A 17,991-nucleotide genomic window follows, 5' to 3' on the forward strand; every position below is an offset into this window, starting at 1 on the left:
AAAGCTGTATTGAGTCCAATACAAAGAAATCTTTATATAATTAATATATAATTTTATTATATATATATTATATAGGCTACTGTACAGTTACATTACATTACACACTTTTTTTTTTAGATCTTTTTGTATAATGTTTTTTATTAAATTTAATAAATTTTGGACATGTTTCGGTGGGTTATGCCTAAGAATTATAGCTTACAATCTAAAATAAATTTCCATGCAAAAAATGTAACGCTTTTTGCATGGAAGTACGCAAGTACTCGGCGTTAGTGTACGCGTCCCTCAGCGATTCGGCGTCGGCGGGGGACGTAGCTGAAAATTCAAATGTTTTGTATTGGATTCAATACAAAGTCCTGTATCCAATCTAATACAAAATAATACAAAATATATTTATGTGGTTTTGTCTATAGGTATGTGACGTTGGACTCTATATAGTACTATACAGTATACTGAATTATTGCATTTTCAGTATTTTTTATTTATGCATTCTTGTTTAAGCTGATTTTTGTGTTTTTTTATTTAATTTTATTATTAAAGTTATTTTTTTTTTACATGATTGTGGGGTTCAAACTTTATTATATTCAAGATATCTACTAGACCCTTGTTCGGACATATTTCTATAAGTTACAAGTCTACAATTTAAAAAAAATAATTTCATGAAAAACAGTGTACCGCTTTTGGTACAGAAATCCAGACATCAGTGAAACGCCCAGGAGGTTATTGTATTTGTATTTTGTTGTGTATATGTCTATGTTATTATTGTGTTAATATATTGTATTGTATTTGCAGGGGATATGTACTAACAATCATTATTGTCTTTTACTTTTATTCTTTGTTGATTTGAGTTCCTAAATATATCTCTTAGATTGTAAGCTCTTCTGGGCAGGGTACTCTCCTCCTCTTGTGTTATGGTCTTTATCTGTCTTTCATGTGCAACCCATGTTTAAAGAGGAACTAAACTCAAAAGCTAGTCTTTCAATTATTGATCAATTCTTACTTGCACTAAAATGTCAGTCTTCCCTGGGGGCAGTGGCTGGGTCAGCTTGTATCCATGCAATATAAATTTATTTATGAAGTGTTTAGCAGTGGCCAGCTTGTGACTGGCAAGTTTTTGTTTTATTCCTCTCCTGATCTTCTTCTCCACCCACTTCTACTCCCTCACTAGCTGGTGCCCAGTAAATAAATGCTCCGAGAGCTCACAAGCTGAAAAGAAGCAGGAAGCAGCTACAGACTGAGCAGTCGCACTTGAGTGACATGAGAGTCCCAGGCAAAGAAAGAAAAAAAAATCTGCATAATTAGGCCAGTGGGAGGGGATTAGAAACACCTCCACCAAGGATGGCATTTCCCAGATTGAAGTTCACCGCCTAGGCAATGGAGAGACCAGGGGGTGTGGCTAGAACTCGTTTTTCATGTTTAAAGGTCAAAGCAAGCTGAAAAAAAAAGTATTCACATGATTATAACTTGGGCTTATGTTATCTAAGCCAAAGTTGATTTTTAGCGTATAGGTACGCTTTAATGTACAGCGCTGCGTAATATGTTGGCGCTATATGAATACTGTTTGATAATAACAATATTCTGTGCTTCTAGAAAAGCATACAGCTTTTCCTTAAAGCAATATATAGAATGTGTCAGTGGAGAAAAGATAAAATCTGTGTTGGAATAGCCCTGCCTGTTTTTGGTTCTTGTTTGCAACTTTTTATTATTATGGTCACTGATTCTATTTTATATGCACATTTGGTATAAGCTTTGAATTGTTATAAAAAAAAACTAGATCCAGCAGAGTATCATTGCCAGTTGGGGCTTCCATAAACTGTGCCATAAAATTATCTTAACATTCATAAATTTCCACAATTCTACTGTACCTGTAGTGCCATTACCCCAATCAATGTCGGCCAGCATCTGTTTACCCTTGGCAATGCCCGGCATCTGCGTCCATGTGATGCAGATGCCAGGCAGGCAAGCGACATGTGTTCAAATGGGTAGCGCACGCTGAGGGGCGGGACCAGCAGCAAATTTAAAAGAAAATAAGTTTTTTTTTTAAATGTCAAATGCACTGTTTCGACGTTTTTAAAATAATCATACAGCCAGGGAGATTAATATCTGTGCTAGTAGTTCCAATTTCTTCTTTAGCTCTTGGAGGCCTATAGCAGACTCAAATAATTTACTGTGTATTACCCATAATGTCTCAACCTCATCACATCAACAGTTTCTTTCACTTTCAGATCACCTCTCACATACAGACAGACACCACCACCTTTTCGTTTTACTCTATGAAAGAGAGAGTCATGTGAAGGACAAACCCAGATTCAGTGATACCAACTAAGTCATAATGCTCTTCATTCATCAAGGCTTTTAACTATTTTGTTTACCAGGCTTCTAGCATTGGTGAACAGGCTCTTTAAACCCCCCAAACTGTAATCCTGAGAGTCACACTCGAGTAATCTGCTTTTAAATACCACCCCGGGTCCCGGCCAAGCCGCTGCTCGCATCAGCAGTGAGATGCAAAGCACAATGCAGGACTTCTGCATTGCGAGCAGCAAATAGCAAAAGCAAATTCCGGGGGTGATGTATTGGGGGGGGGGGGTGTCCGGGCGGGAAATTTAAAATCAGATTACAACGTAATCTGCTTTTAAATGGGTTTTACAGTACAAAAACACCGCACAACATTAAATAAAAATAAAAGTACATTTTTAATTTTATATTTTATTTTAAGATTACACTGTTGTCTATTATTTCATTATTTTTAAAAGTATTATTTATAATTATGTATTATAACATAATTTATAATTATAATAAATAAATATAATTATTATATCCGGGAGTTAATCCTAAGAATTACAGGCCCACAATATAAACAAAAATTTCTGTGCAAAAAAAATAAGATCACTTTTTGCATCAAAAAACTGACAGAATTAGAATGCTAGGGGGCTTAAACCATTGCTAGCAGTGTTGGCCAAATCCTTTTTTTCAGTACATTTAATACTGTGCAATCCACTGTTTGTGTATAACATAGGAAACTCCTTATACTTATCCATAACTCTTCCCCCTACTATCCCCAAGCCACCCTCCACTGGTGACGGACCCCTCTCTGAGCTTTCTGTCATCTTATTTGACTGTCCCTTCCTCTCTTTACTAGTTTAAATATCCCTCCACCATTCGCATGAATCTTTCCCCTAGCCCAGCAGACCCTGTGGCACATGGGTTGTACCCCAATGAAAAGTCAGCCCAGTGCTCTAAGAACCTAAACCCTTCCCTTTTACATCAAGACTTAAGCCATGCGTTTAGCTGTCTAAGTTCCCGCTGCCTTTCCTGTGTTGCGCATAGCACAGGCAATATTCCAGCGAATATAACCTTGGAGGCCCTTCCCTTCAAATTTTCTTTAAACTGATTTCTATGGATTCTCTATCTTCCATATATCCTGTCATTGGTTCCAACATGGACAGCTGGGTCATGCCCAGTCCACCCCTATGGTTTACCCTGGCACCAGGCAGACAAAGTAATTAGTTTAAGGGATCCAGATGACAAACTATTCTATCAGTCCTCCTGATCCTATGATACCCTATGACAACCAATTGTCTACTTCCTAATTCATTGCCTTCGCCACACCTACTAGATGGGCTGCTTTCCTGGCTGTTAGAGCTAGCAGAAACATCTAGGGATGCCACCACCGTGTTTTCCACATGCACATCTTCAAATAGCTTTGCAAATTTTTTAGGGTTCTCAAACACAGGGCTGGCCTTCATTTCTGGGAGCCCCTACCACTCCCTCTAACTACAGTAACCCAGCTCCATACATGTTCATCCTGATTAACCTCTCGGTCTTTCAAATCTATCCCATTAACTATCTGCTCAGTGAGTAGGAAACCCCTCTCAAGGTGATCTAGTGATTCAGTCCTTCATGCACTCAGCCCTAACCTAAATTGGGCTTGGCCAAACTTGCTAACCTGGATCGCTTGACCTTTATACAACCCCTACAGTACATGTAAAAGTCAATAGAACTTTATCCACCCTATTATCCATGTACACCTAGCAGTAGCCAATTGTTCCAAAGCAGATATCAAAGGACTACATATAAAGGATTTTTATTATTAGCGATCGCTCTTTGCCGATGACCTTCTGTTATACACTCCTCCCCTATCATATCACTTCATATTTCAATATTTTCAAGGAATTAGAGAAATTTAGTTTCTCATTAACTTTAAAGGTAATATCAGTCTGAACTGCTCAAGGTTTCTCTCCTCTCTTTGCAGTTTGCCCCTACTCCATGACAATACTCCCTTCTGACTTTGACACTTAAATATTTAGATGTCCATATCCCTTCAGAACCCACATCTATATATATAAAATTGGATGTAAGTATGTGTGTGTGTGTGTGTGTGTGTGTGTGTGTGTGTGTGTATGTATGTATGTTCCACCATCACTCAAAAACACGTGGAGACATTGCAACCATTGTGGCTCAGAGGTAGCACTCTGGCCTTTGCAGCAGTAGATCTCAGGGTCGAATCTCGGCCAGGACACTATCTGTATGGAGTTTGCAGGTTCTCCCTGTGTTTGCATGGGTTTCCTTCCACATTCCAAAAACATGCAGCTATTGGCTTTCCCCCAAAATTTTTCCTTAGCTTGTGTTATTGACATATGACTATAGTAGGGACATTAGATTGTGAGCCCCTTTGAGGGACAGCTAGTGACATGACTATGGACTTTGTACAGTGCTGTGTAATATGATGGCGCTATATAAATACTGTGTAATCATAAAATTGTATGTATGTGTATATGTTCCACCATCACTTGAAAATGCATGGGGACACTTCAACCAAACTTGCTATACATATGACTGAGACTCATGTGAGTGCACCACTGAGTGCTGTGCTATATGTCAAAACTATATTTGGTGATCGCTAGGAAATGCATGAAGACATGTCAACCAAACTTTCTATGTTCCACCATCACTAGGCAATGCATAGAGACATTTAAACCAAACTTGCTAGACAAATGACACAGCTGACCTGTGCTGTGGTATATGTCAGAGGTATATAAATGTATAACAATAGTGTGTGACTGTGGGGGGACATTAAAGCGTCAGCTCCTCTGTACAGAGACTGATGAGTCTAGCTCAGTGTTTCATTGTACAGCACTATGGTATATGTTAGAGCTATATAAATCTATATATAAAAATATACTTGCTATACATATGACATGTAAGTGCACCAGTCATCTTTATACAGTACTGTGCTATATGTCAGAGCTATATTTGTATGTATGTATGTATGTATGTATGTCATCACCAGGTAACGCATGGAGACATTTCAACCAAACTTGCTATTTTCCACCATCACTCGGAAACGCATCAAGACATTTAAACCAAAATTGCTAGACATATGACACCACTGTGGTATATGTCAGAGGTATATTTGCTTGTATGTATGTATGTATGTGCATATGTATTGCTCAGTGACAGTGTGCCTTTTGTTTATATTTTTACATACTTTTTTTTGGACTCTCTTACAAATTTCTGGCCTGTAATAATGCCTTCGAGAAAACATAAGGTAATTGGCCGAGTGCAATCAAAGGCAAAAAAATGAAACAACACCTTAGACAAGAAAATCACTATAGCTTTATTTGATTCCTTTTCCTGTATAATTTAAGATTGCAATAAATAAATACCCGGGCAACCCGGGTAAACAGCTAGTATTACAAGAAATTAAAACTACCCTTTTGAACTATGAACACCTGCCCCTATCCTGATTCACCAAGATTAACACCCACAAACTAGATTTTTTTTTCTTCAAACAATCCAAATTTCCCTCCACCCACATCCTTCCTCAACTCCCTAGCGGTATTCCCCAGTGTAACTCAGGGTGGATTTTACCTGAAAAATCCCAACTCACACTCAGGATCGCTAAAAAAACAATAAAAAAACCCCCCTCCCCTATTTCTTTGGCATCCCCCAGCATCATGCTCATCCATCCAGGTCCTTGGCACACATCCTCCTTCTTCGATCTTCTTCCGGCGACTATATTATATGCTACTGTACAGTTATATTACAGGTTTCACTATTTTTTTTTTTTTTAACTGATTTTGGTGTTTTTATTTAAAGTTTAATATTAAATGTATTAAATATTGGACAAATATCGGTGAGTTATGCCTATGAATTTTAGGCCTACATTGTAAAATAAATTTTCATGCAAAAAAATGTAACGCTTTTTGCGTGAAAATACAGACAGAATTCGAATGCTAGGGGGGTTAAGATCCATAAACTCTTCTAAGCTTTTATTTGCAAGGCAGGACAACTTCACATGGTCCATAGATCCCTGAAGGCTCACGTCTCCTTGATCTCTTCCTATATTATCAAGCCTCCTTATTGTTGCATTTAGTAGGAATTACCCTCTTCTTTTTAAGGGGCCTCTCCACCTGTCGAGGTCCAGATTTAAGAGGAGCGGGAAGACAGAAGCTCTTGACAAGAAGGGGAGAAGACAATCTCTTCTCTGGGCCAAAAGCTTGCCAGTCAATAAGGTACATTAGCTTTTTGGAATTTAGAATTTTATGGACTTCATATTCCTTAGAAGAGTTAGGTGCAGGAATAGCCAACGGTGAGGAATGAGAAAAGCGATTCAGGAGCAATAGCTTAGGCAGAGATACATAGAAATATTTGGGTAACTTGAGAGGTGGGGAAAGGTGTAACTCATAACAAATTGGGTTTATCTTAGCTGAAATTACATAAGGTCCAATGAAATATAGAGCAAAGATCAGAGAAGGAACCTTGCAATGAATAGTCTTTATGGAGAGCCAGACTTTATCCCAAAGTTGGAAAAGAGGCATCTTGCGGTAATGCTGATCAGCAAACTTCTTGTAACGAATAGCTGACTGATTTTGGTGATCAGAGGTTGAGGACCAAATACAATTATATTCCCTCTGCAGGGCACTGAGTGCAGGTACTTCAGAAGAACAGGGTATAGGAGACGGAGTCAAGGTTGTTTGCCAACGAAGAATCGTCACTCTTTGGTGCTGGTGATTGCATGGATGTGATATTGGGGATAACACTAATGTCGGATCTCCATTTAACCTCCTGAGCGGCAACCCGGAGTGTGGCTTGGGGTAAAAAAATACAGCTAATAGCGGTGACCACGAGCCACACAGGTAGCTAAAAAAATAATGAAGCCTTACTTGGTCCCGCTGCCATTCCCAGTGTCCTGCCCGTCCTCTCCTATCCTCTGTTTCCTCTTCCTCCGATCGGTCCCCTGCGCTGGTGTTCCCCGGCAGTTCCCGATGACGTGCAGCTGTGGCGAGGGGGCGTGGTGAGAATTTTAAATTATTTTGTATTGGATTCAATAAAAAATAACGGTATTGAATCCAAGACAAAATATTCATTATAATTCTGGATTGCTACAGTGATTGGTATAGTGCCCTGCCTGTGTGCCATTACCTTTACTGATCTTTGCATGACCTTTGACCACTTTTCTGCCTGCCACCTGCCCTGACCTCTACCTGACCTTTGACCACTTTTCTGCCTGCCACCTGCCCTGACCTTTGCCTAACCTTTGACCTCATCTCTGCCTGCCACCTGCCCTGACCTCTGCCTGGACCTTTGACCACGTCTCTGCCTGCCCCCTGCCTGACTTCCCCCTTACCTTTGACCACATCCCTGTCTACCGCCTGCCTTGACCTCTGCCATGGCTTCCAAAAAGCGTCTCTCAACTCAAGCTGTTTTGGAAGACAGCGACTTGGAATCACTAGTGGAGTCAAGCGACAGTGATTCGCCTGGAGACCTTTCATCGGACACCGAAAGTGACAGCGAAGATACTATCATTGGGGTTAGTGATGTTCGCACTTGGTGCTCGATTGACATTAGTTGGGCCCAGCCAGTGCCCCCAAGATTCCCATTTCCTGGGGCACCTGGCCTGAAGGTAGAGGTGGAACACAAACTCTTGGCGTACTTGGAGTTTTTTATTAAATGACAAAGTCATTCAGAAAATAGTTGAGGAAACCAACAGGTATGCTGAGCAACAATAAGCTGCTACACACAGGAGGTTTTCAAGAAGCAAAAAGCGGGAACCTGTGACCAAAAAGGACATCTGGCTTTTTCTGGGCCTAGGTTATTGGGTTATTGGTCCACGAATAAAGTGATTGCTACACCTTTTTTTGCCACCTCATGTAAGAATATAGATTTGGCTTGATAATGAAATACTTACATTTTTCAAAAAATGACACTATTGATGAGATCACTCATCCTGCACCTAAACTCAAGAAAATTTGGGAGGTCTATCAGAAGATCCTAAGCAACTTCAAAAACAGCTAAAACAGCCAAAACGAGACATAAGTATAGACGAAAGTCGAATGGCCTACAAGGGGAGGATCGACTGGGTGGCCCCCCTCTAGTTTCCAACACGCATTGTGAAAGTTGGAGTTTTGTGTCTCCAGGCGTCATAAAACTCAGATGCTACAGAAACATACAAATGCTAGTAAAGTGGCCCCTGATTGATCTCTTGGTCTCTGTGAACTATTTTGTTGTAATTAATAATCTGGGGGTTGGCATTTCATAAAACCTGAATTTAAGAAATTATTTGTAATGGCTAGAACAAGGGCATATTGCGTATGTCCATAGAGAATTGTAATCCATGTGGACACAGCCCCTCAGAGAGCCCTCACCCTGCTGTCATTGGATTGTTTTATTAGTCCCACCTCTGTGGTTGGCATAGAAAAAGCCATGTAAGTCTAGCAGAGGGAGCTCTCACTAATACCATCTTGTTGCTAAGGACAACGGCACTGACACATTGAGCACTGCAGGGAGCCCCGTGACTAATAACTTGGACTTGATAGAATAAACTGGACCAAGGCAAACCAACTCTACTTAAGTATATATATTTACAGTATTTACCTTTTATTTTACCATGTTGCTATTGTTCTGTTATCCTTCTGTGATTAGTCTTTATTTTTCTGTATTTGTTTATGCACTGTGTTTCTTATGTTTTCACTTATTAAACACTATACTCCAAGTGAATGCTGAAAACGCTACTATAAACATTGTGATTTCTGAGACTCCCTTGTCAGGATTGGCAGCAGGTGACACAGACAGTAATAAAAAAGCAGAAATCATAACTGCGGTTGTCAAGGGTAACGGTGCGTGCTTCCGTCTAAGCACGTGGACGCAGTCTACCTGTGGTTGTGGGTTTGGCAAGGGGTAACAGATTGATTATGTGACGGCCCCTCCTCAGCCTGATGGTAAGTGGATTGTTGCTGAGCATGATGGAAAGTCTATGCGCATTCCTGACAATGGGTTTTATGGGGGAACACTGCCCATGGTAGCAGAGCTACCAAGTCATCATGGTGGGCCCTGGATACCAGGGCTCGAAGATATTGGTTTTACATGGAGGTATGGGTGATTCCTGAACCGAGGTCCAAGCTTAAATACATGTCGATGGGATGATGGGGATCAAAAGAGTGAGAAAGTGCGTCAGCTCGGGAGTTGGTGGAATCAGGTTTAAAGATAATCACAAAACCAAAATGAGAAAAGAACAAGACCAACGGGCTTGCCAGGGTTTGAGGCAACGAGCAGACTGCAGATACTGGAGGTTTTTATGATCTGTAAAAATAGTGATCTTGTGAGAGGAACCCTCCAAAAGAAGTTCCCTGTCTCCAATGAAATAGTTATTTTCTGCTGGAAAAACTTTTTATAAAAGAATGCTGAAGGGCGTCTGGCTCCAGTGGGGGTCTGAAAGACGATAGCTCCCACTACGACAGAGGGGACATCAACCTCAAAAGAGAAAAAGAGATGGACTTGGTAACATCTGGCCGAACAAGAGCTGGGCCAGAAAGAAAAGCTTGTTTCAGGATATGAAAAGCCTCAATAGCCTCAGAAGGCCAGTTTTTATAGGGTCAGCATCCCGTGCAGTGATGGTGTGGAGTAATTCCTGATAAACTGATGGTAATAGTTGGTAAATTCCAGGAAGAGCTGTGTAGGCTGAAGACCGCAGTACCCTTCTCACACAGACATGTTGTCTGTGGGTGGGCGAATCTGGAGAAAAAAATCAGAATGTCATCAAAATAAATGACTACGCAGATGTATAAAAGGTCATAAAACACATCATTTATAAAGTTTCGAAAACAGCTGGGGCATTACAAAGACCAAAGGGCATTATGCCCTTTTCTGGTATTAAATGGTGCCTTTCATTCGTTCCCCTCGATTTGAATTAGGTTATATTCCCCCCCGAGGTCTAGTTTGGTAAAGACAAAGGCAGTGGCTAACGGTTTTTGATGGTGATAGCTTTCAGACCTCATTTATTAATAAATGGCTGGAAGAGGACATATAGATCCCCTCTGCAGATTTTCCTTGATGTAATTGCTCATCGCCTTGGTCTCAGGAAAACTGACCCTGGTCATTTGCACAATTGTAGGACCAGTGGAGAGGTAGCTGCTCAGATGCACTTGGAAAAAACATCCTGGAAATCCATATACTGACTTGGGATGGACAGAGCAACTTCAGGGGTGGAGAGGCCAAGATGTGTGAGCTTAAGGATACATTTGGAGTGACACAAGGGACCCCAGGCCAATACCCCGGGAGTAGACTAATAAGGCACTGGAGTGTGTTGATGAAGCCATGGCAGGTTCAAGGCCTGCAGAAAAACAAGCAAAGTTATGGTCTCATGATGTAGCACACCCACAGACACTTGTTTGGGCACAGTTTGGAAGTGGATAAGTCCACAGCACAGAATGGTACCATCCTAGGCAGAGATACTCTGCCAAGCGCACTCCTTGACAAGGGTAGCTAGAATTTCCTTTCCAATGGAAGAATGGGTGAACTTCTTACATCATCCCTGGTCATTCCGCTTAGGCTACAACTTCCCTTTGATTCTTTTAAAACCCCAGTTTCTCATGATGAAACCTGTAATAGTAATAGCAATCATTCCCTACAGGCTCAGGAGGCCTTGATTTTCAAGCTTACTACAACTGAGCTTGGAAGCTAGCCTATCCAGATTCCAGTTACAGCATATCTATTGACCTAGTGGAAGTTGAGAGAACGAGACGTTACAACTTTTGTTGTTGCTACCATAATGAAAGCCAGAAAAAAAAATCAAACCAGATGTAGCAAAGATTTTGGGAAAAGTATATTTATTTTTCAGGGAGGAGAGCCTCCCTCACTTACATCTCCACAACTGACCCAAATCCTGGAGTATCTCCAGTCAGGCTTAGAGAAAGTTCTAAGCTCCAGTACATTGAAAGTCCATGTCTCAACACTGTCAGAAATGACCAAGGGCAAATTAGGAACAAAGTCATTAGTTGTGGAGGTCCTGAAAACATACCTGAAAATCAAAGCATCAAAAAAAACAATCTCCCCTAAGTGAGATGTATCAGTAGTTAATTATTAGTAGAATATTATGTTAATGATAATATTTCTAGAGGCCATTACCTATACAAATAGTTAGTTGGTGTCTGCAACGTCTCCTAATCAAGTTGTCTATCTTTTACTTTGATCAGGAAGTTGCCATGCCTTACCTTCTCACTAACTTGCACTCTCCATATCCACTGAATGTGGGAAGAGTATTGAGGGTGTATTTAGACATGTCAGCTTGTTTGGAATTACTGATTGTTTGTAGTACCAAATGAAAAAAAGAGAGGCCAAGCAGAGTCAACATGCACTCTAGCCACCCAGCTAGTAAAATAAAAAAAGAAAATGTACATTTTTTTAAAATCTCCTAATTTTAAAAGAATTGAAGATGCATTCAACTAGAACACTAGTGTTGAATAGATTAATAAAATGTCTTAAACTGTAAACCTGTCATGCGAATAATGCACCACAAAGGAAAACAGAAAATTGTATATTAATCTTTCTATAATTTTCCGCATTTGGTGCTTCTTAATGGCAGTGTACACTATTCCCACCCTTATGATGATAATTACTGTGAATAAAGTGAGTACAACCTTCAAAAAATGTATAGCTATGTAGTCCTACTGGGTTCGAGGGGCAGAACTCATCTATGCTGTCATGAAGATGCACCAGGAAGGGAAACTTGTGTAAAGGCAGGTAAAAAATTGTCTGATTTCTTATTCCTGCTGAAAACTATAACATTACATGCAGATACAGTATCCTAACCTTATTGGTTTTGGACAGAATGAGGGACTAGTGGTTGGAGGTGAAGAGCTGGACCATAGAAAATGTGATAAATGTTAATCTCTCTTCTGAAAGGCCTCAGAGATATATCTATGCAACAGCAGCAAAATGTAAATCATAAGTAATTAGAACATTATATAGAATTTCCCTATGAGTATATTTAGACCAATTTCCTGTCTCTTCTACTTTTCTTTTGGCTAGAATTGGCACCCATGAACCCTAGTTTTTGCTTGCATTACAGAGCTTGAACTGCACAAAATGTTGTAAACAAGTATATATAAAAAGACTAGAAAGGGACATAATTCAGTTTTATTGGAAAATTCAGTAGCGCTTTACCAAAATAACAAGCACAGTAACAAAAACTTTGAAGATAATAATTTTAAATTAATATTAGGGCAAAATATATTTGAAATAAGTATTGTTTTCAGTGTAGTGGTAGCTTTTTGTTCATAATAAATAATCAGCAATATAAAATGCTTCAATATCAAAATTTAAACACATCAAGCATTTAGTCCTGTGGAATTGATCCTTCATATAGCTTCTTTGATCACACTGAAAAACACAAAAAACATTAAATCAGATATATAATACAAGCAATAGGAACATGTGAAATAACCATTAAATGCAAAAAGAGGTCAAAGTTATTTCATGTTTGGTGGGAAAATAAGCCACTATTTTCCTTCACTCAATATAGATATAGCATTAAATGTTTGGGGTATTTGCAGTTTGCTAAAGCACACACATATTGCCTTGATACAGTATACAGTAAGGCTAACCATGCATATGTTAAAACTATACTCAGAACCTTAAAGTACCCCCAACTTCCCTCTCCTCCCCTTGTATAGCATACCAGGATAAGGAGTCAAAGTCTATGCTAGCCTCTGACCAATACTCTCACAGCTCAGCATCCTACAGTTTTTAGTTGTTTCAGAGATAAAAACTCTGAGAAGGAGGGGGAGGATAGTCATCTTGCCTGTCTATGTTGTATATTCTAGTATGCAAGCAAACCTTTATTTCTCCCACTTATCAAATCAAAACAATTAGACTTATAGAAATCAAAACAACTATACCTGTGATAACACTGAACTCTAGGCAAACCTCAAACATGCCCATTGTTATGAGTTGTTCTCTGCCACCACTACATGCAAAATATTACATTCCTTCTAAAATGTGATACCAATTTATATTCTGTGCACCCAACTTTTTCTTGAAACAATCAATCAATCTTACTAATGCTAATTCATGAGGGAGTCTATTTCACATTTTTACAGAACATACTTGAAGATTCACTATCATCAAAAACAAGTATAAAATAGCTCATAGAAGTGACCCCTGATGAACTAAAGCCTCATGCCCTGAAGCTCTCAGCAATTTGCTGGAGTCAGAGGAATCAGCCAGCTTCAACTGTCAGAGACCTGCAAATTTATTTTGTAGACTTGCCTTCCATAAACATATTTTGTTTTGGTGGGTATTGCTGAACAACAACTTCTTTATCCTTACCTCTGTTCTCATCAATCACACAGCTGCTATATCTTGTCCATGGTTTTCTTAACCTAACCTTGAATATGTCAAATAATTTCCACCAAAAGCTGCTTGTATAGCTGCTGTTTTTGGAGCTTGTTTTTTTTTTTTACTAAAACACAACTACTTCTGCAACCATCATCACTCTTTAATTCCAGGCTTTGGATGCTGAATCCTCAGCCATGCTACCTGTGATTTGCTGAGCAATACTCTGCCGTATTGCACCTTTTTGGAATCCTGACCTGTGCTTTGACCTTGACTACGTTTCCTTGCTGCCTGTTCTGACCTCAGTCTGCCTAGCCCTTGCCTTTTGCTGTCATCCAACTCCTGATCTTGGCTGTTTGTACTCTGTTCTGCTCTCCCCTCATGGTGAAGGGGAGATGTTGTCTCTGCAGCAAAGAAGTCCAGTGCCCACTAGGGTTACCAGCCCATCATCCCTTACAGAGAGCACTGGTGAAGACCGGGAGACACTTAGACTCCACACCCCAGGTCATTCAGCGTCACACGCCAGGGGGAGCATCCCTAACAAGTACCTTCAGGCATTAGCAACAATATAAGACACTGAGCATCTCTTCATTTTTCTTTCAGGAGACAGCCAGGGAAAGAAGCATGGGGATCAGAGTCTGAGGCAGAGTTATAGGGCCTGATTTATTAAAGCTCTTCAGGGCTGCAGAAGATACACGTTCATCAGTGAAGCTGGGTGATCCAGCACACCTGAAACAGATCTGGTCCAGGACTGCAAACATTTGCTAACAAATAGCAAATTACTTCCAGAAGAAATCCATTCCAGGTTTGCTGGATCACCCAGTCTCACTGATGAAAGTGTATCTTCTTCAGCCTTGAAGAGCTTTAATAAAGCAAGCCCATTACTTCATGGATTGCCCAAACCACCTATTAGGCTTACAGAGCTAAAGCGTTGAAAATACCTACAGGGGTCATGGTTTTATCCACTTGAAATATATCCCCCTCCTGGATGGCGTTTGGCTATATACTGCTGGAAACGATCTGCAAAGTCGCAACCTGGCCATCTGTACATATCGTTGTTTCTTACTACTGCCTAGAACTAGCAGCTTTACCTACTGTTAAGTTTGTCCAGAAAATTTTGGCCACAGCCTCTTTATGTAATTAAATATTATTTGAGCATCCCATATATTACTGAATATTTTACAGATAAAATGTTATATATAATAGTATTATTATTAGTACTATAATTGGCTTTGGTTCTGAAAAACATTCTGTAATCAATCACCCCCCCAGGGAAAAAAATCATAAAACCTATTTGGTATATCAGGTGTCTTACCAAATATATTCCAGTTTTCATCCAACAGTTCTAATTTACTGAAATGTTGATTTCTGGTACTTTTTCTTGATACTTTAGCTCAGACTGCAATGCAACAGAAGAAATGTTTGTCACAACTTTCAGAGAAATAAACATATAACTAAAAACTAAGAATAAAGTAAAAATAAAATGATTCAAAAAAAGTAAAATAAATATCTGAACACATAATTTGAGACCTAGAACAAATACACAAATAAAATGTGATTTAAACACATGTACACATTAGGTTCACCACTGTTCTGTTGATGATTGTGGTGGTGGCACATCAGTGGTGGACGGTAGTAGAGCAATTACTCCTTGTCATCAGAAACAGGTGCCTAAATCAAGCCTAATTATTTTAGTGAACTTCACACTGGTGGAAGACAGCATAGTCAGTTTTTGGAGTGGCAATCGCACTTCCTGCACTGAAAACTCTTTCCGACTTGACACATCCCGGGTGGACACCTGGATAATATATTAGAAAAATGCTGGCCAAATGTACAGTTTCTAGCCTAGTAGTTCTTCAGGTTGAGAGGTACATAATCTGGCACTTTGAGGCATGCCAGATATAATGAGATCTGCCTTATTTAATCCTTTACCTCCATGCCCTCATTCTGCTGCTGTGGCCATCATGTCAAGTTGGACTTATTATTGGTGCTGCTGCAAATGACCAATGGAGTGATACCCTGCTGATAGGTTGAGTCACTGGGAGGAACCTTACAGGAAGAAACTGTCTTAAGTTATCTGCATAATGTTTGCTCCTAATAGCAGATTTCAATGAGAAATATCAGGAAAGCTGACTGCATTGTGAGGGGTGATAGTCCTGTAAATGTCATTAAGTTTCATTTTTGTGTCTATTACCCAATGTATAAATAAGAAACAATGACAACAATGACCAAAGTATAAATAGGAAACAATGACTAATAAACTTGGGGTGTGAGAGGAGATAGCCTGGATATCAGGGCCATGCATTGTTTATGGCCATCAATGACTCTGGAATCCTAAAGGATTACTGTTTACTTCACCTTTAAATTATTTTTCTGTACCACCTACTGAATTTTGTATAAATAACACCATTTTCTCTAATTAAATCAGAACAGCAACTCTATAGATCAACTGGTGTCTGTGTCTGTTCTCTTACGATCATATTATTACCCGAACAGCTGACGAAATAGATACATTTTTCCTTGACATTTGGTGCCAAAACCCGGGATGTAACAGATGACCTGCTAAATGTAACAGCATGAAAATACAGTAGTGACCTCATCTTGAGCTGATGGTATCTTATATTTGTCTGTTCCGAAATTTGATAATAGTAGAAATCCACTTTAAAAAATTTATTAGGAAAAACGTAATTTTCAGATGATAACCCGTAACTATTAAAAAGGGTAGAAGTACCGTTACTGCATAAAATAACTAGATCCAGTAGTAACCCCTGTATTGATGATTTACGATACAGGCTTTTCAGTAACCTTCCTTCTAGGCAATGGATTGCCTTTAAAGATCTGTTATAACGATGCTTCTAATTTGGCGGTTATTCATTTTAATGCTAACCATACAAAACTTCTCTTCTGTTAATAATTTAAATAATTCTTCTCATTGATGGAGTATCATCCATGGAGTATGATCATGTTATGATCGTGTTGGTGTTGCAAATCTTATTTCCACCCCTAAATTCCCGGATTAAGCTAGAGAAAAATAACCTCCCGGTTCGGGGATCGGGCAATAGATCAAAAAGAGAAAAAGATCTAGCTGTTCATAAACACTTCACGGTTGATGGCTATAGCGTTATCCGCTTTCTGCTTCCTGGAAATGCGCACTAGAATTGTGTATTCATGAATGGCTGAAATGGTCCTGTTGGTATCTGTTGTCTGTCTTAATTTAAAGCATAATTTATGTCATAATAATAAACACATAACAGATTTCTTTGGTAACTTCCTCTAAAGAGATTTTTGTGATTGGATATTCGGGTACTGGACAGTATACTGTAGACTTTGAGACAGGCACGCGCTACAATGTACTTTTTGTTGGCTTTTAACAGGGCCTGGCTGTAACATATCCTAACGGCCGGAAAAACCTGTACTCTTTTGTCAACATAAGGCAAAACGAGTCCTTGTTTCATTAGAAATGTATTTTTATATCAAAACACCTGAATAACAATTTTGGTTGGTTTATTATTTCGGTGCCAAGAAAAACTATACCTATCATACTGTCCTATCCTGTCACACTTAGCTGGCCACTTACCTTCTGTGCACCCTACTTTGTAGATGTAGTAGTAAGAACATATCCCCCTTGGCTATCTGTCACATGAATTGCATTTCTCTGGAAGTATTCGTTGCAGAGATTTTAGGGTAAAAAAAAGGTTATCGGCCCCCTATAACAGACAGGATGCATTGTATGGTGTAGTTTTTGCTCTTTAGTACAGGAATGTTGAGCGGGGAGTAATATATGACCGGCCAGCACTGTATGATAGCTTTAATTTTGTTATCTTTTATTAATAAAATAAGCATCAAATGGTCAGTGTAGAAATTCCTGATTTGTCATTCCTTTTATTTGGTGCATGTACGATACGGTAACTAGAAACATTTCAATTTAATTTTAAATTAAATCTATTCTCGTTTTAAACATACATCTTTAATGTTTGTTTGCATTGTGGCCCACGAGTTTTATATCAATGTCAAAAGTGGCCCCCAGATAAAAAGAGGTTGGGCATCACTAGTCTAAACTTGCATGCGATGCAATTAGATCTTCTAGCAAGTCGGTGTTTAACAATGACACATTTGACTTCACACATGATCCACATTATTTAATTTATTGTTGACACTTTTTTCCTGGACACATATTGTGAAATTCAGTTTTGTGCGTAGTCAAATATTGGAATAATAAAAGCAAACATATTCTGAATGATCTAAGGGTATTAGTGGTGTACCCAAGGGTTCAGCGCTGGGACCTTTACTGTTTAACATCTTTATAAATTATATCGAGTTTGGGATTAAAAGTACCGTTTCCATGTTTGCAGATGACACCAAACTATGTAATGGAATTAA

General features: G+C 39.2%; 1 protein-coding gene across 1 annotated transcript in view; it reads right to left on the bottom strand.

Annotated features, from left to right (window-relative positions):
• Positions 1 to 12,399: 12,399 nt before the first annotated feature.
• Positions 12,400 to 17,991, bottom strand: part of SLC4A9 (solute carrier family 4 member 9) — a 90,769-nt gene continuing 85,177 nt past the window's right edge. Inside the window, exons 21-22 of the mRNA XM_072400772.1 lie at positions 14,927 to 15,010; positions 12,400 to 12,657 (exon numbers count right to left, since the gene is read on the bottom strand). Of these exons, the coding sequence (XP_072256873.1) occupies positions 14,957 to 15,010 (54 nt within the window). The 3' untranslated portion in view covers positions 12,400 to 12,657; positions 14,927 to 14,956. The remainder of the gene's footprint in view (positions 12,658 to 14,926; positions 15,011 to 17,991) is intronic.

This window comes from Pyxicephalus adspersus, chromosome 2 (assembly GCF_032062135.1).
Source record: "Pyxicephalus adspersus chromosome 2, UCB_Pads_2.0, whole genome shotgun sequence".
In the NCBI taxonomy this organism is placed as follows: domain Eukaryota; kingdom Metazoa; phylum Chordata; class Amphibia; order Anura; family Pyxicephalidae; genus Pyxicephalus; species Pyxicephalus adspersus.